The sequence below is a fragment of the Antennarius striatus genome, chromosome 17 (genome assembly GCF_040054535.1).
Source record: "Antennarius striatus isolate MH-2024 chromosome 17, ASM4005453v1, whole genome shotgun sequence".
NCBI classification, from domain to species: domain Eukaryota; kingdom Metazoa; phylum Chordata; class Actinopteri; order Lophiiformes; family Antennariidae; genus Antennarius; species Antennarius striatus.
The window spans coordinates 10,181,409-10,209,006 of record NC_090792.1 but is presented as its reverse complement, the minus strand read 5'-3'; the positions used below and the strand labels follow the sequence as shown (position 1 = coordinate 10,209,006).

Below are 27,598 nucleotides of genomic sequence, written 5' to 3'. Positions count from 1 at the left end.
TTAATTCTTTAAATTGACTGTAAAGTTTAAATTTTACACTCTCGTTGTTTGGTAAAATAATTTTTAAGTTAACTTTTCCATTTCTGAACATTATTTAGTGACAGCATAATTGAATTTAGCCTCTAAAGGATTAATTAGATTTTAAGGCTATGGATGCACTGGAAATATTAAAAAAGGAATAATATTGCAAAGTTACTTCTTTTCACTCTGTTAGATTGTTTTATAACTTATCTGTTTGCCTATACTTAATACTTCATTTGGATTTCAATCTCTGTAACTCCAAGACTTTCCTGAAAATATAATAATATCTGATATACATGAACAATTGCAATTAAAATTGATTTTAAATTTCACTTATCTCAGATGCACATAAGTACACAGTGACACAAACAGTTGTATCAAAGTGAATTTTCCTGTTACACAGCAGGTAATCGTATTTCCATTATTTATTGTACAGTAGTTTTCCCTGAAAGTAGAATTAAATTGTAACCCTAAAGTCGAAGACAAACTACCATAATTGATATTTAGATTTTAAGGAAATTGTTATCCCACATTTTGCATATGTATATTTAAAAAAGATTAATGTACGATTATCCTTTAGTCTGAGGAAAGATTTTTATTTCTCAAAATGGATTCACAACAAAGGCATTTTCCAACACATTTTGATTACGCGTTCATTGGAACGACTAATAAATTTTAAAAAGTTAGGCACTTTTAAATTATGTTGGATTTATTTAAAATTGCTGACTTAATTTGATTTTTCCTTCTTTCAAGTAATTTGCCAAAATCAAAACAGCGTATTTAAAATGTGACTTTTACACCAAATTACAATCATCCATTTGACAAATGCGTAATGAGTTTCCAAAAATGTACTTGAAGATTATTCTGTATTAATATTTTAAAAATAATGTTTGTTTATTTGAGCTGTGTTGTTATAAATTCTGATTGAGATTCTTTGATGTGTGCACTGATGTGAAATCTGTGCATGATTAAAGAAAACAATTTAAATATTTAATCACATTATACACAATAAAATATCTGCATTTTTTTGTCTTGTGTTCATGTCTGATTCATGTAACACTGCAAAAGACATTTACTCCTTCAAAGTTGAGTTGTATTTGATAAGTAAATAAGCTTATTGACTACAGATTTGTTGTGCTATATATTATTTTTGTGAATGTAATTGAATTACTAACACTTGAGCTGAATTTTAGTCACAACAGTATTAGTTGTTGTCCTGTCCTTTAAGTTTGGTTTAGCTAATTTTGTCTTCTGCTGATTGACCAGCAGTATCTAGAGTCCCTCACTGTGGGCTGGATGTGGCCGCAATGCTTGGGTGAGAGGATTAGTGGGACATATGTGCTCCATGTAATTAGCATAGTACGGCTGTGGAATCACTGTAGTAACACACTCTATAGATTGTCCTGAGGGTATCTCTACTGCTTGAGAAAAAGATGAAAACAGTGTTTATCCTTCTGAATCAAGACCTTTCTCCTCTTTGCACACTGGAGATATTTACAGATGTGGACTATATCACCAAGTCTTATAACACAATTTGTACTCAAAGTTTTGTCCTCTATAATAAGATGTTGCCCAAAATTGCCAATCACATGAATCCCATTACACTGCCCGTTCCTTACTTTGGTTTGACTTGTTTGAGTCGAAGCAACTTATGGTTCATATGGTGAGACAAGCTTTTTACTGCATGACAGTGACAGGCTTACTGTTGAACTTGCATTGCTGAAGCAATTTGCAGCATTTAAAAGGCATGCAATACTGAGAATTGTCATTTTGAGTCGCTCTGTGTTTGCTAGAGTAGACACTCGGTCTGAGCGGCAGCGAACTGAGATGTGACTTCTTACTGCTTCTAAATGTTCCATCAACACCCTCGCTTTGCTTAAGCCCCGACAAAGCCACTGCTATAAACTAACCAGGCTATTCAATATCCTTTCGTGTGACGAGAGCTTTTTAGCGTATTGTTTAGAGAAATTGAAAGTTAACACACAGTGATGAATTAGATTTTAATTTATTTGACTTCATTCCCAGCTTGCTACATTAGAGCCTGCAAACACCCGTCTCTTCAAGTCCATCTGCTTGATTCTTATTGGGTTTCAGAAAACAAGGCAATGGAATTGCATTAGTGTATCTTAAGTTAAAAGCTCTTTGACCAAGTGTTTCATTGTTATTGGGATAATCAGATTTTTGCTGTCTTCATCGAGATGCTATCACAGGCTAGAGGCAGTAGTGGGTAACCAAAGCAGTCGCACACAGACACTATCCAGATGGGATCAGCTTACGGTAATTTGGTTTCAGAATACATTACCAGAAGAGGCTCTTGGCCAGGAAAGGCCACCCTGCTATGAGCCAGGAGCTGGTAGCCTCTGTGGCTGCAGCGTCCAGCCAGCCCACCTGTCCCACTCCCACCATCTTCATCTCCCAAGCTTTTAGCAAGTCTTGGGAATTTACCTTTTAAAGGAAGCCTAATGTTTAAAATTCAGTTTGTCACCCAATGCTGAATACTTCTTCTTGTATCAACAGGGCTTTGTTGTCCAATTCATTAGAGAGATTCCTGAGTCCACTGGCCACGCTGGAGCCCTCTCACTTCTGGTATCTAGTATCATTATTTTCACTGTAAATATGTCGCTCAGCTCAGGCTGAGGGGGAGGAGGGTGGAGCATGTTGTCCCTCTCCGGGCCAAATGGGGATGCAGAGTATATTGACACTCTGTCGATGTTCACTGTTCTGTGGTTTCAAAGCTATTCATACTTGTGATAGATTCTAAGGAGCCCCGTTATAAAACTCAATGAAACATATTTAGCTGTCTTTTATTCCCCAAGAAATTAACAGAGAATTAAGAGTATGAGAAGCAATTAACATCTACAATCGTTTGTTCTGAAACTGACTTTGTCGTCCTGATATATATTAATCTGGATTCAAATGGAGTCTGCTCAATAATGCGCACTGAATCCAGCTTAAAAAAGGTCATATTGCAGATTAACTACCAACATATCAACTAACAATGGTTGCGTAAAATATTCCATTTTATTTTTCAATATTATTGTTCAAATTTCATTGGATAATTTCTTATTATTACTCCTGCAGTCTCTTGAGACGTCATCTGTTGTTTGGCCTTTTCACCTCTCACTGATTAGCTACCAAAGCTCTTTGACAGTTTCTCAACATCCACACAGAAACCACCGACCGCCATCGCTCAAGTCTCTCCTGATTTCTCATCCATGGTAACCTTCACAGCAGTGTGAGAATCTGTTTAAAAATAACCGTATCCATTAGTCTAGAGGGATAATGCTAGCTTATGTGGGCACTCATGCCCTTGTGGCAGCAGAGTGCTATCACTGACACAGTGCGTCAGCACATCCTCCTGTTGCTCCTCCTCATTTGCCATCCCACACACCACGAAGAACATGGAGAATGAGAAATGTAACTGAGTCACAATTTTTTTTTATAAAAAAAGCAAGCTGGAACAAAAATAAAATTAACTATAAGTTATTTAAGATTTATTTATTACTATGTTACTACTGTGTGACAAATGCTCCTGTAAATGTTAATGCTCATAAAAGTGTTCCTGTTTTTTAGCCACGCTAAATGTTGAGGAGGGAAAATTCTTGCAACACAAATTCACACTTAGTAAGAAGATGTGATGGCTAGGGGTGTTTATCAGTGAAAGCTATTGATATTGAACATCCACATGTTTGAAGGTTATGTTTCACATCGGTAATTGAAATGCAAAATAACATTAGGATCGATGCTTTGCTTTGTTTATTTATTAAATCAATATTTAAACTGTCCGTCACAGTAGCGGCCCTGAACTCCACTGACAGCCTCACCAATTCTTCTCTACATGGCCGGGTGAGCCAGGAAACCATTAGAGCTTTTAGATCCAGCACTTTTTTCTCATCACTCATCACAACGACATAATTAAATGTTTCAGACATTTATATTAAAAGTACATAGTCTTTAGTTTAATAACCTGCACTACATGTCATCATCTACTGCTAGAAACTGTTAAATGAAAGTTTGATGTCATTTGCATACTGTGAGTGTATCTTGGGGAGATTTCCCCAAGGGCATTGCATGCAACCAATAACAGCCATTACAATGACAGTGTGCATAAAATCAACAACTGTAGATGTAGTTTGTTTGTTCTGAGCTAGAATTCCTACTGATATGTTATAAATTGCTCATACGGCTAAAAACTTAAATTGTGAAGGAAGACGTTTGAAGAATTCTGTTACTTGCAAACAAAACAATGTGGATGTTTAAATATAAGAAATGTTTTACGAAGGCCTTTGACTTTCCTTTCTACCTCACCCAGAAATGGACTGACACTCAGTAGAGCTCACACCTCAAACCAAGACCTGACAGTCCCTGATAATGCAAAGAAACCTTATCCAAAATCAGATTCCTACCCCCGTAACCATCACTTAGGGTTGATGGATATTCATTAGCCAAACGTTTAAATCTAATGGATCTGGATTAGTATTTGGACCATAGAAACCAACCACCTAATTTTTCGTTATTATTTCACCAAGACGTATGTACTGTTCTCAAATAAATAGAAATATTATGTAATGTGAAAGAATGTGAAAGAAACAAGAAACAATTGGCCACAGATGGAAAAACTAATTTCTTTGTGGAGGCAATTAGTAGTTCATGATATTAATCTATACGCAGTCTTTAGCTCCTCATTTTTAATGCTCTCTACAGAGTGGACAATTTGTTGAAGTTTTAACAGGGGCCATGAAAATGTGCATCTCACAATATACTGTATTTGTATATTTTTAGGCTTTTTTGGACTCAGTTTCCCACATTTACCTTTAATAAATATTAATAGTTCTTCTAGTAGCATGGGCGTCTGTGTCCACATATATTTTTCTAGTCCTACTGCACTTTACTAAAAAGTTGTCATAACACTGGATTAAATCGTCTCTCTATTTAAATCAAAACCACTGTTTTCCTATCACCTAACTTGGTTTCAGACTCTGTCTGGTGAAGTGAAGTGAAGTTCTGTAACTCCATTACACTTTGTACAGTAATAATCATTTCTTGTGACAACCTTGTTTATTACTATAAAAAGTGTGTGTGTGATTGTGAGTGTGTATGTGTGTTTGCCCCTCATCTGCCCTCAGATGTACAGTACAGTATAATTGAGTACTTGTATGTATTTGCTTGTTGGTCACAAAACACGGTCCCATTAAAATGCCTCCTTATGAGGCCACCCCCCAGCACTAAGTGCAATCTGATGGTCACGTTGAGTGTCTGGTTGTTGAACCTGCCATTTGGAAAGTCGCTCCCTGCAAGTCAGTGCGGTGACACCAGACGTGATGAGCGCTGAAATGTATGTTTAGATTGCCCCCTGAAGGAGACACATTAATTCATGAAATATCCCCAAAGTTTAATTATTCCTGAATGGTGTGGTGGTAGACGCTATCATATAAATCAGTTAGGCCCACCCGCCTTTTTATTACCAGCACTATTTATGGGGAATGTGTGGCAGCTGGTAGAGATGAGCTTGTAAAAAAGCTAGAGGCGAGGATTGTGACTACGTCTGCCACACCAGACAGTCAGAGCAAATGTTTTAAGGAGCATCGGTTCCGTTTGGAACAGTCTGATGTATGTGATGGAAACAACAACAAAAAGTAAATAAAACTTGTGGCTTATCTCATGAATATGTCAAACTTTATTCAAATCAACCTGATCGTTTTGTCCTGTTAATTTTTCCTTGCATATATGTTATGTATATTTCTTTCTGTGCGGTGCTTCTTTTTATGAAGTGGACAGTTTAGAATGGAGGTGGCATCAGTTCTTTGTTTTAAGCAGACAGAGTTCCCTTCTAAACAGGGACGACCCATCAGAAGAAGATTAATGAAGTAATTTCATGCATGGCTCTATGCCCCCGTCTTGCTGTACGCACAGTCACTGTGTCTAAACCTGTGATTTACACTGGACTCTATTAAATAGCCTAAACCCTTTCTAATAATATTTTTTCTTTTTTTGTGATGCACACACACACACACGCACGCACACACGCACACACACACACACACACACACACACAAGCTCACACAAAATACATTTTGATTTCATGATTAAATTAACAATTTCTTTTTTTTTTACTTTGTCTGATTATGTAGACAGTGAAAAACAATACATAACACATTTTTTTCTGCTCATATTTAATAATTGCTCCTTTTTATTCCCTATTAGATGATGAGAGTAATGAGACGTGTGTTGTTTTCTGTATGTGCTGATTTTCCATGTGCCTTATGGCAATTAAATTAAAGCATAACATATGGCATAAAACTTTTTTTTTTTAAAATAATCTACTCCTACAGTGACAGCTTAGACTGGTCAGGTATTTGGAGTCATATTAGTAAGACTTTTTTTTGTCCCTGCCAGAGGAGGCAGATAGAGTTACCCTCGTCCGTCCATCTGTACGTAAGAGGTTTGATAAGTAATACACTCTATCCACAAATACCACCTAATGGAAGGAAATAAAACATTTTTAGTGGTGTACATAAACACATTTTCTGTTTTTTTTTATTCCTTAAATTCATACTGAATATTTAAATCTTTACCTCTGACGCTGATAGCTTCATGATTCAAGACATGTTCTATAAACAACATCCTGCAAAACATTATTGATGCATCAACATATTAATGTAATTGGTTGAAACCAGACTTCCCACAATTATGTATGGACATTTTAACAAAAACTATCCAAAACTGACATTCAGACCTATTGTCTGTCTATGTTTATGATTTAGAATTTTGTTGCCAACAAAATACCATTTGCATAAAAATTTGTCTGTTTTAGTCTGTATTAACATAGTCCATCAATTAAATGTCACACAGCTTAACAGTTGTAAAGCAGAACAGTATATATAGAGTTAAAGTGTGTGTTGTATACTGAGGATCCCGCTGTGCCTCAACCTATCCTCTGGCGACTGTGTTGTGTGTGTTGGTATCAGCGTACCAGTAATGTATCACAAAACACCAGGTGAGGTCTGAAGTCATCATCCATCACAGGCCTTATGTGGCAAGTTAGTGAGGAAATGTTTAATTTAAAAAATGCTGATAATCAAAGAATGTTTTAAAATAGTGTACTATAATTACTTTTTGTAGTTATCATGAGCCATTTTAAACTTATTTTGTTAAATTATTCCATGACCATGCTACATAATGGATGTAATGGAAGCTAATCTGCTAAGGAAAAGGCAGAATTAGAAATTTGATCCCAAACGTGCTGCACAGCAGGCTGCACATGTCATTGAACTTCTTTTTTACACATTGTGTGATGAGCTGTCGATTCAGCAGGGATCTTCCCCACTGGGTCCACATACAGGATTAACTCTTTGCTCTCCATAGTGGCAAGTTTCAAAGGAGGCATAAAAGAAATTATTTTGCGATTATTTTTGACAGATTTTACCATCAAAATTTTTTTTTCAATTTATTTTCACTGAACAAGAAAATAAAAATATAATGTCGTTCGTGCTTGGGTGTGTAGCAAATAAGGATTGTCCCCATATGAAAGCAATTTGTAGGCTGAGGTATCTCTAGAGTACTGTACCACAATGCTTCACTTATAATGGTATGTTGTGACACATTTTACCTTTATCAAAAAATTGCAGCAACTGCAATTTGCATAGTGTAGTGATTTTTAGATATACTACCGTACTATGATTTTAATAATGTCTCTATTCATTGCTTAGCTCATCTACGACTCTCTCTCAGTCCTCACTGACAGTAGCTCTATCATTAGCTTCTCTCAACATCTTGAACTTATGTGGTGTCAAGTAGACCTGGTGGGCCAAACAGGTTTTCACCAGACAAACAGCAGCACCCGGACCACAAGATGCCCTTGCTTTGCTGCCAGCAGCATCTCTGAAACAGGAAGGCGCAAGAATGGGATCAATAGATGTGATCTGCTTCTTGGCTAGTGAGGTTGTGTGGTGCCGCTGGAGCATAGGGCTCATGTTGTCATGGAAGAGTGAGCTCATGGCTTTGTAAAGACGACAGTGACATCGCTGTGGAGCAGCTAAATATAATCCTCTGGCGGAGACTGAAAAACTTAATTGCCCAGCCCACTGAGTACTGTGGTCCCCCCAGCGGTATCCCTACGCGAGCCCATTGCCTAAGAACAATTGATCCTGGTCCTCACCCTCCATCTGCCGATAAACGGTCTTTCTCTTCTCCAACTTCCCCTCATGTATCTGCAGTGTCTTTTCCTGTTTTTCCCTGTCCTCTTCTTCCTTTTGTTTGCCTCACATGTCTGCCATCATAAATCTCTGTCAGTTTTGTCTGAGAGTCTGGCATATCTGTTATTAAAGAGACTCCTCCCTTCCCTTCAGGCCCACCCCCTCATTTCCCACCTCCCTCTGCCAGAGCGGGACTAATAAATGAGAAACTCCAAAATTAGGGGCCTCTCCCTCATAGATTAGAATGTGTCCCTGTGGAGCGCTGGGCTTGCCTCCAACCAAACTACACTCTCCATATTTCCATCGTTCATATTCTGTCTACAGAACAAACGCTGTCTTGACCAATGGGAACACAAGCACAGATACAGAAGCACATTGCCCCAAGAGTCTTTTGCTCCCCTACTCCCCTGATGGTCATTAACCTGGAGCGAGTTAGACACAAAGGCATTCTCCATATTTCAACTAAGTGTGTTTTGGAATCTCCATTCCCTCTCTTTCTCCCTAAGGGCATCCCCAATGCCTCCCAGAGCCCCAGTCCTTTTTAATTTTCATACACTCCAGCTAGAACACACACCCTTGGTTGCATACATACTATGTATTTTTGTGAGTTTGAGCTATGCTGAATTTGTGCTGTTGGATCCGACAAATGAACCCCTGTCTGTGTGTCGGAGCGGTAAGGGGTGGCAGCGGCTCCTGGAGGAGAGGTCAGCGCGGCAGCTGCCAGGGAGTGTGTGCTGTGATGGTGGGGGGGCTGAGCCGGGCTGAGAGGAGGTCTGTCAGGAGCTAATTGAGTTCGTCCTACCAGCGCTGACTCTGGGGCCAGTGGCTTATCAGGCCACATCGCTTGGGGCCCTCCAGACAGATCTGCCCCTACTGGGGCATCTGATATCCCCATCACCCCTCCTCCAGATGTCAACCCCCCCAGCTCCACCACCCACCCCTTACCCTCCACTTTCCCATTCTGATCTGGTAGCAAGGATGTGACATTCCCTTATGAGGTTAGCAAATATTATAAAATGTGTTTTTGACACCTGCTGGCCTTGAAAATGTAAAGGACATCAAGAATTTAGTCTACCTCAGGTTGAGCCTCCAGCACGGTTTATGTCTGTGATGTACATGTGAAAAAGCACGAGAGCTGTAGTCACCTAGAGAATAGCAGAGGATCTCGATATCATCTTGAAGTGAGCAGGAAGCTCTCCGCAGGAATACTTACAAATTGGCTCAATTAGACTCTGAATGTTCTGCGTTCTGACGACACTGTCATCCAATATTCAGTTTCGCTTGCAGGCGAGGGAAGTGATGAGACAAAAGAATTCCTTGGTTCTTCTCTCGGAAGTGAGGGAACAGTGAGTGTGAGACGAGCTGCCAGATCATTTGGCCGGCTAATCCTGGTCATAGCTGCACCGGTGGAATGATATTAGGGATCTGAAATGCTGTTAAGGGGGCCAGGTGGAATCAGATTAAAACCAAACTGCGCAGTGTGCGTTTGCGGGCCCATAACCCACTACTCAGCATGAATTTTGATCGGTACAAAGGGAACAAAAGGAGGAGGAACAGGGAAAGAAAAGAAGAGAGGAAGAGATACTGTATCTTAGACGAGCCCTGCTCCTTTGGGCAGCCAGGCAGCAGAATTTGAAATGCTCTTACCCCGAGGAAGTAAGTAAGACAGAACTATAGATTTTATACCATCAAGTCTCAGTTTAGCAGACCGTTTCCTGTCTGCTCTGTCTGTTTAGCACACAAACTAATTAACACCTGCCCCACATACTGAATAATTTATTACAACTATTGCTGCTGTCAAACAATTTAATGTTCATAATTCATTTTCCATACAATTGTATTTATAGATTTAAATTAGACCTGTCCCATTAGGGATTACTAATATTAATAGAAATATTTTTGACTGTTTGATTAATACGCCAGGTTCAACTGGTTAGTATTTCCTCAGTATCATTAATCAATATATGCAGGCTTGTTAAAAACATAAGCATAGCAGTGGTATAATGTGTCATAGCAGAATGAGTTAAGGGGATTCTAGCCAGAGCATTTATTATAAATGACCACATTGAGCTGAAGGGGAAACAGTTAAGACACTTATGCAATTATGCTAAGTGTCACCCTGAGGATGGCCTTTGAACCAGGGTTAAGCTTACTCTGAATTTGTGAAATAAAAGCTAAATGGAACCATCTTTTGCCTGTGCGTTTTAATATATAGCCTTTAATAAGCCAAGTGCAGGTGCCCTATCGTGCAGGTGCACATATCCATCTGAAACAGAGAACATAAAGCAGATGAACACGGTGTCGTGCATTAATTTATGGGGATGCAATCTGCATTCATTATCAAGAGCGGTAAGTTCTATTTTAGAAAGGCATGAAATGGATTCACTTTTTCAATTTCTGCCTTGCAAGGACATTTAAGACTACAAGTGGATCGTTTTGAAACAATGCGCAGTATCAGTGCGCGAAATGGTAATTTCTTTTTTTACTTTTTTTTTTTTATTGTTTGGACATTTTCTCTCGCAGTTGTGCATCATTTTTATATAGTGAAGGCTCAATACTTATAGCAAGAATACCAGGAGCGCTAAGCCAAAAGGCTTATTCCACAAGGTCAATGGTTTTAACAGGGGGCATTTTTTATTATTTTTTTTAGCAGTTAACCTTTTTGTGAATTTCCAGAAGTGGAAGGCACCTGGAGCTCCAATGAATATACATGACAGTAGGGAGGGAAACCTGGGAATGAGATTTAATTTGACATGCTGACCCCCATCTCCATGGGCCCAGGAAGCCAGGGTGAGAAAATAAGGTTGACCCACTGACCTCAAGCCTGAACCCCTCTGTCACCCACCCTCACAATTAAATCAGCCTCGGAGAGCAAGAGGCAGTTTGGCCGTCTGATAGGGGACACAGTGGAGGCCTTTCCTGCTTCCTCTGATGAGACAGATGGCCATCTTCCAATCAGGGAGATAGAGCCCAGTAGGGAACATCACCCTCTTCTTGCTGATGGTAAACTGACATGTCAAGTATGTAAACATTACCATTAGTTGGCAATATGCTAATGGAACTAATGTGTAAAGGCCCAACTTGCCTAACTGCCAGTCACTATCAGTCCCTGTGTCTAAATTTACATAAGCCATGCAAGGCTCAATTTTGTTAATGCAGACAAGTGCAGTTGACCTTTCACACCTTGTGCCTAATGCAGAGCGCTGTGTGTGTTTGTGTATGTGTGTGTGTGTGTGTGTGTTTGTGTGTCTGTGTGTGTGTGTGTGTGTGTGTGTGTGTGTGTGTGTGTGTGTGAGAGAGAGAGAGAGAGAGAGAGAGAGAGAGAGACCTTGCCTTGACCCTAAGAGGTCACTATGGCTACACTGCATCCTCGATACATTGAGTTATCCATCTTCCCTACCGGTCCACCTAGTTCACTCTACTTTGCGGCCCAATACAATGAGCCGAGCATCTGTTTTCCCTCGTTGTTCCCTCAGTGCAATTTCAAGTTAAAGGTTATAGAGTGAGACTGAAATAGATTTATATCAGCCAGGAAGGCTTCAGAGTGCATTTTGTGGCCACAGTCAAAAGGCTGCACTTTAGTCTGTGCACGTTACAGCATCACATTGCATGTACTCCAAAATACAGTTATTAGGTTGACAGTGAAAAAGTCAATATCTTGCCATCATGTTTCCTTTTGGTTGACTGCTGACTCAAGGAGACAAGCCAAGGTCCACTCCGCTCTCTAAACCATGGAGATGGTCCAGACTTGATGTGCTGTTTGTGTGTGTGCACTTGTGTGTTAAGTTATTTGAGTGCTGTCTTCCACTCTCTCCCTCTATTCGTCCCCCTCTGTCTCCGGCTTTCATTTTCCTTTCTTTCATTCAGGGTTGCGTTTGTATTGTGGAGGGTTGTGTACACCTGAGTAAAGACGTGCATGTTGTGTGTTTCTTAATGCACGGAAATACTTTTGCAGCTGACTTGATATCTAGCTAATGTAGATTAAACAGTAAAGAGTCCGCGCATATAAAACACATTCCATTGTGCTTTTACTAATAAATTTTTACAATTTGACTACTTCAATTGTCATAATTCCTGCTGATTTTTCCTTCCTATTCTATTTGTAAAAAATAGAGCTTCATATTCAGCTACACATCTCCTTTGTTTAGGTGTTTAACATCTCCAGGTCTGTTTAGTCTAACATATGTCCAGAAAGACTCAGCTTACAGTGTGCACTCACACTAGATTAATTCAAAATAATGTCAAATGAAATGAGAACTAGTATTTTCATGTGTTACCACTGATTCATTTTTTTTGCAAAAGTGCCAATTGAGTATTTTTCTGAACATATTTTCTCCACTGATTCATGATATAACTCTCTGAAGACTCCTGCTAATCTTCTTCCTGTTACTTTCCTTTCTTTCCCATCAACCCCCTACCCATGTCTCTCACCAGGCTGCTAAATAGAATGGCTGTTGATGACCGGCACTTGCCCTCCAGTTGCGGGTCCTACATCAAGACGGAGCCATCCAGTCCCTCCTCGGTCATCGACACGGTCAGCCACCACAGCCCCAGCGGCAACTCAGACGCCAGCGGCGGCTATGTCAGTGCCATGAACAGCCACTCTAACGGCCTGGACTCTCCACCTATGTTTACCCCCAGCGGGCTCGGGGCAGGCTCGTGCCGCAAACGCTATGACGACTGCTCCAGCACCATCATGGAGGACTCGTCCATAAAGTGCGAATACATGTTGAACTCCCTTCCCAAGAGGCTGTGCCTGGTTTGTGGAGATATAGCCTCGGGATATCACTATGGGGTGGCCTCTTGTGAGGCCTGCAAAGCCTTTTTTAAAAGGACAATACAAGGTATTTTTCTGTGCTCACCTCCCCCTGACAAACACTCAACACAAGTTATTTCATCCCACGACACCACGTCACCAGACAAAAAGCACCCCTCAAACAAGACACTTTTGACCTCACAACAACACTGAAACATACTCAGTGCAAGCGATTTACTCTATAAAGAAATCACCGGAGTGTGAGCAATGTTTTCGTTGCCTCCTGAGAGCAGTAACCTCCATAAAAAATCCTTTTTTTTAATATATTATTAAAATTTACATTGCCTTCATATGATACAACTAAATGAAAAATTAAATCAAACCAAAAAGTTTAATGTATTATTAAAAAAACTTCAGTGTAGTTCAGACTTTACAGAACGCCAGAAAAACTACAAACCAAAAGCAGAAAAAAACATGTCACCAGAACATCTGTCATGGTTGGGTGTGTGTGACATCATCAGGCAGAGGTCAGAGGTTAACTTTGGTGTGATGTGCCTTGTTGCCCATTTGAATTTGGGGGGCTCAGATAATCTACTTTATTATAATTCCTTTTGGTCCTATTTGTGTGTGCCTGTGTTTATTTTAGTGTGTAAAACTTTTTATTTTATTTATTTTTTCCAGGAGGGCCAAAGTGTGATTGGCTATCTGCAAGACATGATCTTTCACAGTTTCTCATTATAGACGTAATGCAAGGCCCCCCACTGTGCAGCTGCCCCATATTAATCAGGAAAAACACCCAGGGTTACTTCTGTTGGTGTAGTACTGCAAACTGAATGAAGAAGAAAAACAAAAAGTAGTAAAATCAGACTGATGGCAAAATCAAAAATAGGTATGAGCCGGAGATCTTTTATCAGTTGCGTTCAGTAAATTTTCATCAAAGTAATGATTGTCGGCATTAAATCAAGAGCAGACTGTCGCCCAGAGGATAGGTGTTGATTTTGGACCTTACAGCCCTATCAGCTTTAGACAGTCTATGTACCTTTTGCAGGCAAACAAAAGCATTAGGCCAAATCCTCTTGTTTACCCATGCTGCCATCAGCAACTCTGTCTATTGACAAAAGATGAACATTTTCTCTCAAGTAACATTACTGGGCTTTTGTCCCCTCGCCAAAAGTCCAATGACAACAGCACAACCGCACAGAATAGAGGTATCAGGGAAGAAATAGATGTCTTAAATGGGGCAATAGCCTAAACAATTATGAGAGAGGTACACGGAAAAAAAATGAAAGCCCCTCCGTTTTCCCCCTCACTTTGCATTGTCGATTTGAAATCCCTCTCTTTCTCTTCTTGGAGGGCTGCCTGTAATGGAGCTAATCTGCCGTCGTTTGTCCGAGCCACAGGAGTTTTGTCAATAACAATCAGCGTTTGGAAAGTGTAATTAAGGCCGAGGCTTTTCATTATGAGGAAGGGAGGGGGCTGTCTCCAGGGACGGGCATGCCAATTAGAAACTCAGGCACGCGTCGCCGGGTAATTTCAGGGAAAGGAGGGGAAAAAAACCCAGGACTTCTTTAGATTGGAGAGGGACCCTGCTGCTCTTTCAGAGGAGAGGAGGAGAGGCTTAATGGCATAATAATCAGAGAGGGGTCCTGGGCATAGAAGCAGGAGGACGCGGGGACTTTTTCGGGGAGGTGAAATCCTTCTAAAAAGATAAAAGTAAACATGCAGGATTGCTGGAGGAAAATGGAAGCAGTAAATGGCGGGATGTTGAGCCCTTGAAAGAATGGGAGTGCCATTGATGAGAACTGATTAATTAAAGGAATAATGAGGCAGTCAAGGGTGGAGTGTGAGACGGTCCTCTCTAATGAGTGGAAAACAAAGGAGCTGTCTTTTACAGCCCTTATCACATTTTTCAGTAGCACTAAGGGCAAACAACATGCAAAGTTAATGTTAACCATATACATGAATTTCTACATCACCATCTACTCAGCTGCTGTGACTGTTATGATACAGCAGCTTGAAGAATGTTCTGTTCTTTTAAAAGATATTAATATATAAATGTTATTATATTTGGCACCTTTTAATTTTGTGTACCTACTGTAGTTCTGTCTGTTGGATCGCTCCGTCTCCCACCGATGCCTCTACCTTTTTCAACAAAAGTAGATAAAAAATCCATCTTCTGTCACCTATTCATCCGGTGAAGCCCCTTTGAACTCCTTCATGTTACATTAGTCAAGGCCAAACCCAAATTACTGTCAACCTGGATCTCCATCCATCCTAGACACACCCTTTTCCTTACCGCTTCCTAATCATCTCCCATTCCTGCACCTCACATGCCCCACCAATCAAAAACATAAATCTCTTATTGAGCCGTGTTTTCTTCCCATTTTGAACTCAAGTGTAAAATTGCTTGAAAACCAACTGAACTCAGTGGCCCTCTTTTATATGAAGTAATAGACCTTGACAGTAAGCCTGTAAAAGTCAGTTTAGATTTTGATGAGAAATACCTGCCATTTTACTGTAATTTACTTACAAGACCTGACTTTCCCCTCTGTGCCCTGGCATGGGTCCTGAAAAGCCATAAAATAGATTGAGACAGATACTTATCAAGAGGAGAAGGAGGGAAATCTTTTTCTTCTCCCTTCACTCTATGATGTTATTGGTAACCATACCATAACCTCTCTGAAGACAGATAAACCTGATCATGGCCTTTGGGTTAAAGAGATTCCCGCAAGTATGCTTCATTTTTGAAAGTGAAACTAGTTATACGATGTTCTTATGTTTTGATGAAAGATTTTGCCTGTAACTTTGTTGAATTTTTTTTCTGTGTGAGCTACGAGGTGATGTCATGTTTTAACGTTGGTCTTACTGTATACATAATACTGAAAGTCTCCCCTTCCCATATATAAACTAAATTTGGAGATGAACAATGAGTTAATCCTCATCTCATCTCATCTCTCTGCATTGAGTTATGGGGAGCTGTCTAACAGAGTCAGACGTACAGAGGATGTTAGCAGATGGCTGAAACAGTCCTGTGTGATTATGTTTGTTTCCGTTTCTGTGTGTGACATCAGAGATGTAACTCTATTTGTTAGCAGGTGTGATTGACGGCAACCCTGAGATAAAGGAGGGAAGGGTGCGCTTTATGTCACGTTATACCAAGCAAACATGCAACATATTATACATATGGGTAATTTGCTATTTTGGATGAAATAAGGAAGCAAGTAAAGTTAGCGGATTTGATCAAATTTCCAGTCAAAACACATTTTCGATGTGTTTAGTCCTTAATGCCCAGGCAGATTGCTGATTGCTTTGTGTGTAATGGGAAGGCAAATCAGAAATACCTCCATGAATTGATTCCATTGTGGGGTGGCACTGATTGTCTCCTCCCAGCATATGGGAAATGGATAGGATTATTATGGGCTGGCTCTGCTATGACAGCAGAGAAAACAGGCAGAGGAAAGACAATCAGAGCTAATCAGCCAATTCCTTCACACCTTTATTTACCCCAATCCCAAAGAGATGAGGAGAATTAGCATAATGATTTCTAACCCAGATATAAGGAGAAATTTCTAATTATTTATAACATCTTGGGACCCTCCACTTGATCTGTCCAATAATGTTAACATAATTGCATAAGTTGTCAAATGATGTTGGTGAGCTAGTGGAGAACACTACTGGAATATTACACAGCTTTCTGTTTGTACAGCAATATGAATCACATCTGGGGATTCACTGCTCGATGCTGAGATTCACATCTAATGTGTTTGTGTGGCTTTTTGTTTTTTTCATAGGTTCAACTGTTAAAGTGAAAACTGTACGGGTTTGGAACATTTTAAACAGAAAACATATTGTTGTGTTTTAGTGGACGAGGCAAAAAAGTTTAACATTTAATTTGCAGTTTATTTAGAGATAAACACATAAGCCCTCGGTTAAATGAAAAGTATAGTAAAACACCAGTGTCAAAGCTTTAAAGCTGAAATCCTTTGCAAGATTGAGGAAGACAGAAGTGGAGGAATTGTCTCACGTGTCCTCCCCTTTCTCTCACTAATGGTAGAGTAGAGCAGAACTGGTTCTTTCATTGTTGAGCTACGAAACTCTTTTTGATTGCTCTATCCTGGACTCAGTTGCAGCAATTGAATAATGCATGTGTCCTCTTGCCTGTACACTATGTAAATAGGCAACTATTGCACTAGTGGTAACAACAGGTTTGAGTCGCAGAAGTATTTTGTAAAGTGGTCAGGGGCAGTATTTCTGGATCTCTAGCCTGCTATTGAGGTGGAGACAGGTCCCTCTGAGCACAGGGGGAAGGGACACGCTCAGAATGAATGAGGCCGGTTTAGTGTTGGACCAGTGTGGCATCCACCGACTGTTGTAGTTTTACTTCCACCCAATTCCCCCACCCTTTACCTTTTAGACCAGTTTCTGCCTTGGAGCTCAGCGGTTGAACATTCTCACCGGAGAACCCCTGAACCCACTGTACACTACAGAAATTGATTCCTGGGAATCCATATGATTACCACCCACGTCAGGTTGGCAAAGGATGATTTATTAGAGACCATGTGCTAGCAGATAGTGCACATCAGTAGCAACACCCAGCTCACTATTAGGTTTACAAAAGTATTCTCTGCATTTTAATATTTCCAAAAACATTGTGATTTAGATAATGTTGTATTTAGTCTTATCAAACACTAAATTTATTTTTGAGGCCTTTGTCTTGTTCCCCTTCTCCTCAGGTAACATAGAATACAGCTGTCCTGCCACGAATGAATGTGAGATCACAAAGCGGAGACGCAAGTCATGTCAGGCTTGTCGCTTCATGAAATGCCTCAAAGTGGGGATGCTCAAAGAAGGTAAGAGAAGTAAGAACATTTTTCTTATTCTCACACCAACAGAAGTGGATATTGCTGATTTTGCTTTAGAGTCTCCATGAAGCCTTCATAAGTTAAGGAAAGCATGATCAATGAAGGCTGAGCAACTGATCCAATTTTATTCTCAGTTCTAATTTATTTTTGATAATTGATTAAAAAAAGTATGGACCTGTCCTTTTTTTTTACATACAATTATTGTGTGATTCCTCCAAAATAAAAGTAATTGTTGAAATAATTACCATCTTAATTTTGCCGAAAATAGTCTGAAATAATGAGCAGCCCTACCATTGATCTTTTAGTTCTCAGGGTAGCTTTTTTCTCCTACAGTAGCAACGGGCCCCCTCAGTATTCCTCTTCTCCTGGCTCAAAGTGAGAGATACGTACCATACAGCTGGTTGGCCTCGACACCCATTCCCAGCCCCCATGTCCTCCTCTTTGCTTTATAGCAGTAAATATTGTGCAGTGGAGCTGGGGACAGAAATATGCTGAATAGGTTGATCCTGATGTCTGAGTAATAAAAATGTAACAGTATTCCACTTAGAAAAACTCAGGCTGAGTCCCAGAGCATACACTCACACAGTCCCAGCTCTCCCCAGCATATTGATCCACTAAATGTTTTCCGAACATCTCAGCTCGCTTGCTGTGGATATTTTTTTAAAGTCACGCCAGCAGGGAATTCAGTGACAATTAAACATACTTCTGCTGCATTTGTCTTGCTGCCCCCCCCCCCCCCCCATATTGTTGTGTGTGAATCCTGAGCCCTCTGAGACCCGAGGAGGGACACCTATTCAGCATTGCATTAGCAGAAGCATTCTCACCTGTTTCTGTCTCACTTGTTGTTTTCTACTGGAAGGACAGATGAATAATGAAAGATAGTGTACAAACTGCTCTCTCTCTTTCTCTCTCTCTGTCACTCTAGATAGACAGATAGAAATTATAAATATAAATATAAATAAATAAGTATATATATATATATATATATATATATATATATATAAACATTGTATATAGTGTGCATTATACATATATACTTGCATACAATTTTATATACACACACACACACACACACACACACACACACACACACACACACACACACACACACACAGGTTTTTCCTCCCATTGAAATCCTGTATGGATTTCTATACAGTAACAGAATCCCCTTGGAATGCATGCAGCTAGATAAAGCCTCAGTGCCAGAAAGACAGAGTAATCACATTACTATCTGATGAAAATTTTATGCCAGTATATCATCTTGGAGAATAAGAGACTACAAAATATGGAGCTGTGGCTAATAATGAATGACCAGTGTCAGACCAAAAAAAGAAGACAGTAAAAGTCAAATATGCAGACTCCAGCTAAGCTCAAGGTTCTAATGCCCACTTCTGTACACTCAGCACATTCCCTGGATGAGAATGATCCACCTCTTTACTTAGTGGCCATCATGACATCAACTATTTTCACTGACTTACCAAAGTTCACAGGTGTTGCCGTTAGTCCACTCAGATAATTTACTTCTATAACTATTAAGATTATGAAACATACTTGCCACAATTAACAGGGAAATGTGATGTGAATTTGTTCGCAAGTTCAAAGGCCCAACTGTTTAAAGTGGTTCCCACATCAAAAGGGAAGAAACACCGTCTTTGAGAACTGTTCTACAGCTCTATGAAGCTGTCAGCTAAAGCGATGCTCAGACTTAGGGTTTGGAGGTGGTCACCGCTCACATAACAGAAGCTTTCTTCTTTCATTGCTGGAGAAAGATCATAATGTGTCTCAGTGGAAAATCACCTAATTATACCTTTACAGCTCCATGTCATAGTACTTTATTTCAATGAATTGGGAAAATAAATCCTTTACTGTCTTAGAAAAGCATAACAACATTCAACATCTTTTGAGAAAATTAAAGTTACATATTTATGTTTCAGTAATACGATTCATAGGATATCAGTTGTGACTGAGCAAAAGCAGCTGCTACATTAGAACACTCCTATTTAAAAGTGTGTAAAGCAGCCTTAGGAAGATCAGCAGTGTGATTATGAGAGACCGGGCTAAACCCTGAGTTGAGTCGCTGTACTTTCTCTTGACTGTATAAAGCAGGAAGTGATCAATAGAAGAATCAAATGTCAGGGGCAACAGGTTTTTTCCTCTGATCAATGGAAACGGATCAGAGCTTAGAGCAGGAGAGAGGACAAGATACTATTGAGAGATTACATTGACATCGTTCAGTGGAAGTTACTCTTTGCTCTATTATCCCTCGCTCACTGAAGCATATTCTTGTGCCACGCATCACCTGGGCAGAAGGAAGCTTTTATTCTGTGAAGTTGCATGTGTGTGTTTACCTACACATCAGATGTGTTGAAAATAGCTTTTTCTTCACAATAGTCCACTGGATGAGGACTGAAGCCTTCATGTGGTATTTTTACAGTACAGTGTGATGAACATCTGCTGAGCAAATGAGTGTATTGTTGTCTGACTGTTATGAACACAAAAAAAAGTGCTACAACTGCCCAACAGTAGTCATATACAGATCAGAAACAACACATTTCACTTTTGTCTAGTGCTACATGAATATACTGTATGTTGTAATACAAATACTCTAACAAGAGTTACATAAATTCAAATCAACTTTAGCTGAGGCTCACCTCAATGAATATTTATAAAAATAAATACAGCCATTTAGAGCCAACTTTTGTTTTGTGTAATTCCGATCTGGTCTTTTCAATTAGCGACACAAGCAAGGATCTCAGCTTACAATGGATTGTGTAGCTAACCTGTAAATGGACTGTGTGACAAGACTGTCACTATTTCAGCTCCTGGGGTCAGCAGATGGGGTGGGAGGGCAGTGTGTGACAATTTTTCCGTTACACTGGCTCATCACCACTTGTGATGAAAAACTCTGCAACACACTTACAAGTATGCAAAGCTGGCAAAATGGCCATTTGAAATAGTGCTGATGGCAGTTTAGCAGTGCGGCTTCCTTGAAAGGCAAGGTTCACCATGCCTTGCCATGTGGCCTTCTGAGTTTTCCCAGCCAAAATAGGGACTGCCTAAGCTCCCCTTGGCATTGCCAACCATCCCAGACATCCTGACACTTTCCCCAGGGAGAGACACCCCGAACAGGTGAGGGACTCAAAATAAGGGCCCCTAACATGGTCGGCCACACAAAGTGAGTGAAGACAGGCCCTTTTGTAGGAGTGTGCTCTGAAGGGGATTATTATTGTTTTTGGAGAGAAAGAAGAGCCCTAGGTCAGCTGGCCCCAACCCCCACTCCGAGGCCTGTGCTAATCCGTGCACAAATGCCAACCGCCTTGGCCAAAAGCCCTTTCCCCTTGCACCCTGCTTTGAAGCGCTGACACCCGAGCTCACCCATTACCCTCGCTGCTCTGTGTAGTGGGCCATAAAACGATGAGATGACTTTGGATGAGGTGCTACTCAACTCTCTTCACACATTTATAACACACCTACTATTTACTTTGGACTGAGCGCAACAAACCAATCAGAGTCAGTCCACCTAAAGCTCCAGGTGCCGCCAAAGGGATATATGAACCTCACAAAGGACCCTATTAAGGCCTGGCCATAGTGCCCGAGGGCATGAGTGAATGAATCTGTGTAGCTGCTCTTAATCACTCTCTCTTCCTCTATGCCTATATTTGGCCCTGTTGGGCACTAAAATGAGACAGGTTAGTGCCATGCTTTAATTCCTGTCAGCATCTGTTAATTATTAGCAGGACTGTTCTAATTAAAAGAGGCACCCATCTACCTTCACCACTGGCTTTACACAGTCATACAACTCTCCGGCAAAAGGGATCAAGAAGAGCAGCAATGCAGCTGCCTGGCGGCATCAGAGCTCATCAGGAGAGTCGGAAGAAATTGTAGAAAGGGGTGACGTCATGTTTGACAATGAGAAGAATTTTCCATCCCTACAGTATCAATGGTAACATCTCAGGTGCATTAGGAAGAAGTTTTCAAGCATTTAAGTAGCAAGTCGATGGAAAAGTCTTTAAATCTTTCTCTGTATGTTACACATAAAAATTGTGTGTGTGTGTGTGTGTGTGTGTGTGTGTGTGCGTGCGTGCGTGCGTGCGTGCGTGTGTGTGCGTGTGTAGTAGTAGTACAGGTAGTTGCCATCAGATCATTCCCTGGTGCTTTCTGGGAAGGATAGGCCTCTGTTGGGAATAGAGGGTAATTAGGTTAGTAGGTTGTCAGTGTCAGGAAATTGAAAGACAGTCCTAATCAGATTTGTGTTTCTTGGGAATCAAATAATTTATATAAGTAGTAGAAATCTCTGTCCCACAGTCACACAATGGTAAAGTTTACTGCTTCCATCTTACACCATATGATTTTGCTTCCCTCACTGTTTACTGACCTCCAATCTCCATGCATGGGATATATCCAAACTCATCCCCTTCAAGAGCACCTGCTGACAGGCAAATTGTATTAGGCTCATTTGCAGTGGCTACGCAATGTCCAGGTTTGACACTGTCCTCCCTGTTATAAAGTGATGAAATCATCAAGGAAGTGCTCTGGCTGTGGGTGTTATTCGCCCAGAGGACACAAGCAGCTGACAAATTAACTCCTCCTCCACCGCAAGCATTTCATTGAGCCTTTTCTCTTCAGCCTTTTAGTGTTAAATTTGTTTTGTGGGTTACATTAGGCATACAAGGTAAATTGAAGGGATTCTACCTCTTGAAAGGATTAAGATATCAGGGATATTGAGGCTGTGCTGCTGCAGCAAAGCCCTGAGCCGGATAAAAATGCAGGGTATAAATGCTTGCATACAATTGCATTAAACTACCAAATACATGCCTGAAGGTATCAAATAAATAGAAGTGCAAACATGACACATTATAACTATGTTGAAATTAATACAATAGAAAAGACATCCGAATGGAGACATTCTTATCAAATAATGAGATAATAAATAACTTATGTTACGATGAGGCCAGCTTGACATTTACAGTATCAGTGTGCAACCTGGCCCCCTAGTTGTGGCTGGGGGTGATAAGACCTCAGTTACTCCAGTGAAAGAGGGGAGAAATAAGGGTCTTTTATGGGAAAGCAATACCCAGTTATCTATCTGCAGTATGACACTGGATGTTTTGTGCAGTGTGTGTGGGACTGTGTCTTTGCTTGTATGCTGCTCAAGTTTATTTTTTGCGATACCAGAGAGCACACACCTGAGCTTGCACACAAGCAGAGAGGCATGTAGTCAGCAGCTAATCAGTATGCAGTCTGCCTCACCCCAAAAGCTAAATAATTAGAGGCCAGTCTGTGAGATCATTGACCCTGCGTTAAATATTCATATGTTTAGACCTGCTCTGGGCTCAGCTGTGTCACAGTAGACCAGCCGGCATGGACCACATATGGGAAGGCAGCCTTCCTCTGACACACAGGAATGCACACATGCAGACACACAATCATCCCACTCTGCAGCCTTTTAACATGCTTAAATATGAGAAAGAACCAGTACTCCTTTCACTCGCAATCTGTTATAGGGTGTAATTTAGGTCCTTGTCCCACATTTTTGCTCCAGTCTGACAGGTGGAGGATTTATTTTATGTTATTTTAGTAATATTATTGGTTTGTTTGACACGCTTTTGGAAGGAGTCATCCCCCCCATGTCATGTCCCTCCTGTCGTTTCTAACCCAGGGGTTCGTCTGGACCGTGTGCGTGGGGGCAGACAGAAGTACAAGCGGAGGTTGGACTCAGAAAACAACCCTTACCTGGGCTTGACGCTGCCCCCTCCCACTAAAAAGCCTCGTGAGTACTGCCCCGTCATTAATCCATTGTCTCCCTCCACCACCGCCCTTCCTCTGGCAGGCCAACACACAGGTAGAACTAGTAGAACTGGTGACACTGTCTCCTCAATGTTAGGACAGTTGAGAGTTCATTGTTCATAAATATAGTGTTAGTGTTTTTCCAGTCAGAGTGGGAATGTAACAAGTCTATGAGCAGGAAACAGCACAAATTCAGTCCCATTTTCACTTTTAGATTTGTTCCACTTGCATGCGTCTGGATAAAAGCTTTCACTGCCTTCATTTTGCCCATACATCCATTATCTGCATAATGACAAAGAGGAATCTGACTGTGAAAGCCAGACCATCAGTCTACCTTTTGACACTATTTCAACAATCTTTATCGGTGCTATGCATCTTTGTGACTCTGAGTTTTGTAGTGAAATGACCTTTGACCTTTGCTTTGCTTTGACACACCTCGCTTCCATCCTCAGTCACAAAGATAGTGTCTCATCTTCTGGTGGCGGAGCCAGAGAAGATCTATGCCATGCCTGACCCCACCATGCCAGAGAGCGATATCAAGGCTCTGACCACGCTGTGCGACCTGGCTGACCGCGAGCTGGTCGTCATCATTGGTTGGGCCAAGCACATCCCAGGTATAAAACCAATTATTTTTACTATCTTTTAGTTGTTGAACCTGTTTGCTCTGTCATTTTAAGTCCAATATTTTTGTCACACACAAAGTCTCTAAGAATACAAGTGATTCAACTACTCCCCCCAGATTAAATATCTGAAGTCCCTACCAGCTGTTCAGAACTGAAGGAGCTGCTTGGATGAGAAGCGAAACAAGTTCATTTGACTTTTTTCAGAGGAGAGTTCTAAAACTTAACAATAATACATATAAAAATAGATATTTTTCACACCTCAGACTCCTCAATGAGTGTAGAGGATGCAAGGGTGCAAGGTGGCATCTAAAAACCCTGCATTAAAATAGAGAGAGAGGCAGAAACCTAGTGCAAATGTACTTTATTTTTTAACCACCAAGATTTGTAACAAAGTTAAGGCACTGCCCAAAGCCATCATTTTACACATAAACACACACATGTATGCACTCAGCAAGCACAAGCACACATGCATTGAATTATTTATGGGCATAATCATGTTTCTTCCTTGCCCCACAGGCATTTTGATAGACGAGGTGTTAGGTTATAAGATGCTGTTGAATTAAGGATACAGCATCTCACGTCAGCAGAGATTTTGCTTCCTTCAAGAGTTTTCCTCTGATTTTGACAGAGAACACATTCTTTAGCTGCTTTTTTTGCAACCGAGGCAGATTCTTTTTGATCTTGACCTTGACCTCTCATAACTAAACATTACAGTGCTGAAGGCACAGAGGGCCAGACAAACTAAATGGTCGTGTCCCTTCAGCGGCACCTCTGTAACCTCTTATTCTCATCAGCATAACTTTGACAGGCACAGAGATGTCAGCATGCAGCAAATGCGCAGCATCATTATAGTACTGATACATACACACATAAATCTATATGACCATATGCATTTGCATCATATAATTTAATTCAGAAGATATCCTTCCTAACGCATGTTTGCAAAAGGTGTATTCATTTTCAGTAGTGCTAGGTGCACTCCACCTGACCTAGGCAGGTGCATATTGTACTGAATTAAGTATTAGAGCTCTTCTCAGAAGGCGAGGTATTAATCAGGTACAGATCTGATAGTAATGAGATTAGAGATAGATATACTTTCAGCCCAGGCCTTAAACTGTTTGGATCACTCCACGCAAGCACTGCATGGTCAGCAAACTGATAGTTTAACAAGGAGCTTAGTCAGGACTACATCACAACTGACCTGAAAACACACACTCATCGTTGTGACACAAAAATTAGAGCACTGTTACAGGCATGCAACACAAAAATTAAATACCTTCTCCTGGCAGATGAGTATAGACTACCAATGTAGAATCATTGAGATTCACATGCATGCAGGAAATGGAGTGTCTGTCACCCTCTTTTGTCTTGTATTAAAAAATACTATTACTAAATAATATTTCACAGGTTATCTGAAGCACCTGAGTAACCGGAAGTAAATAGTTATGGTACTGAATTATTCTTATCATTCAACTTTCAATATGCAGTCATTTTAAAGGCTTTATATCCTTGAGTCATTTCAATGTTCGTACACTCCTAATCAGATTTTGTGTGTCATATTGTCGAAGCCCTAATAATCAGATTACATTAACGCACATTGTACCGCACATAGTTTCATAATGTTAATGGGATTTGCACCTCTGATTGCTACAGAGGATTCATCATTCCAAATATGTCTATAATGATCAACTAACCCAAAACCTGCGGCAGTAAGCTCGCCAGCCTTAGAGCCAGTACCTGGAACTGAACTGATGCACTCAACAATATGCTGCACCTGTAAAATGATTCTAAGCAGATTATCATGATATACTTCTGCAGACTGCTTTGGTTTACGTTTGGCCTTTTATTTAACTGGTATTCTAAATATCATATTAATTGCTTTTCGATTAAAAGGACAATTTGGATAAAGACTTCTGCTTAAGATGAGTGGTCGGTTTGTGTCTGTCCCTATGGTGGTGTCTGTATTAGGACAGTAGATGTCCTCTGGCCATGAAATGGCTGCATAATTGAGTTGTACACGGCTGAACTTGATCAGAGACAGTTCACTGGTTGAGCGAGACTCCATGCAACAACTACCCCAGGGTGGCCTACTGTGCTCAGTTCCTACAATATTTCTCCATTCTTCCATAAGATGAAAAAAACTGCTGATTGTATCCTGATAGATTTTTGCAGCCTTAGGCACTGGAATTAAAAAGATTAACAGTTCATTATGAAGTAGACTACATTGATTAGGCCATTGACAGATGGGCTAATAAGTAAAGTCCAAATTTAACAATTTAAATGTCATGCAAATTGGCACTTACTTTCTCTCAATTGATTTTTAATTTCCACTGTTCTCAGCGAACATTTGGATATGCATTTCAAGAGCGGCATAATGTGGAGAGGAGCGGCCCTATCGAGTTGTAATATGGAGCACGCCTGGATGATATCAGAGCTCTATTACTAGCATAGGTGGGGTCTTTGCCTGTCAGGGCCCAATGTCTACTTTGGCATTATGCACACTATGTAAGGTCAATTTACATACAGGAAGTGGGGTCCGGTTTTGCCACAATTTTGCACGTTACCATGATTTAATTGGATAAACATTGAAAGTTTACATCACATTAGATCAAAAACCTTTTTACAGTTCTGCTGTTACCAAAATGTAGCCTTTCTCTCATTATGATTTTCATTTAATTCATTGATAGCTGAGAATCTTTTGGACGCTTGTGTCACTACTCCAAATAGCACTATGAAGCCGAGTCTAACAGGGTTGTTGCCTGAGGTTGTTAGGGTCATTAGGAGTAGAGTTCAGGGCACGCTGACAGATGGCTTGTTGCTCCTAAGGTGCTAACAGCCTTTGACACACATAGCGGTCCACTGTCTACCCCTCTGGCCTCTTTTCATTCCATAAAGCTACATTTTACTCTGTTCTTTATGGAAGAACTTTGTACACTGACAGCTTCAGAACACTCCAAACCTGTTTACCACTTTGACATTGCTGCTTTCTGCAGGAGCAACAGGAAGCCAGTTCAACCCCTGTGGCCTCATGCCACCCTGATCCTTTCCCACCTGCAGTGGGAATGTCATTTATCCATATGTAAAAAGCCATACATGCTGCTTATACAAGAGGTGGTGGTGTTTGTCTGCTTCCATCTCAGCTACTAGAATCTTTTCAGTTGGGAATTCTCCCGAGGGTAAGGGGCCAAGCAAACATTGACTCTCTGCTGCTGCTGCTGCTGCTCTGCACACAATAAAACATATTTTTGCTCTGGCATGTCACCACTAGAATATAAAATATGTAAGCAGCATGCAGAACATGTGTCTTAAATTGATTCCAGTTTTTTTTACTTTAAAAAAACAAATGCCCTTCTT

The 27,598-nt window shown here is 40.5% G+C and overlaps 1 protein-coding gene across 6 annotated transcripts in view; it reads left to right on the top strand.

The window, feature by feature from the left end:
* The window catches only part of esrrb (estrogen-related receptor beta), a 44,204-nt gene that overhangs the window by 4,610 nt on the left and 11,996 nt on the right, over positions 1-27,598 (top strand). For 2 of the 6 annotated variants that reach the window (XM_068339539.1, XM_068339538.1), the window contains 4 exons: positions 12,651-13,060; positions 17,706-17,831; positions 23,494-23,604; positions 24,074-24,235. In XM_068339539.1, coding sequence (XP_068195640.1) covers positions 12,664-13,060; positions 17,706-17,831; positions 23,494-23,604; positions 24,074-24,235 — 796 coding nt within the window. In that variant the 5' untranslated portion in view covers positions 12,651-12,663. Of the gene's footprint in view, positions 1-2,538; positions 2,608-12,650; positions 13,061-17,705; positions 17,832-23,493; positions 23,605-24,073; positions 24,236-27,598 lie in introns of all 6 variants that reach the window. The other 4 variants (XM_068339540.1, XM_068339541.1, XM_068339537.1 and 1 more) reach the window with 4 other exon arrangements.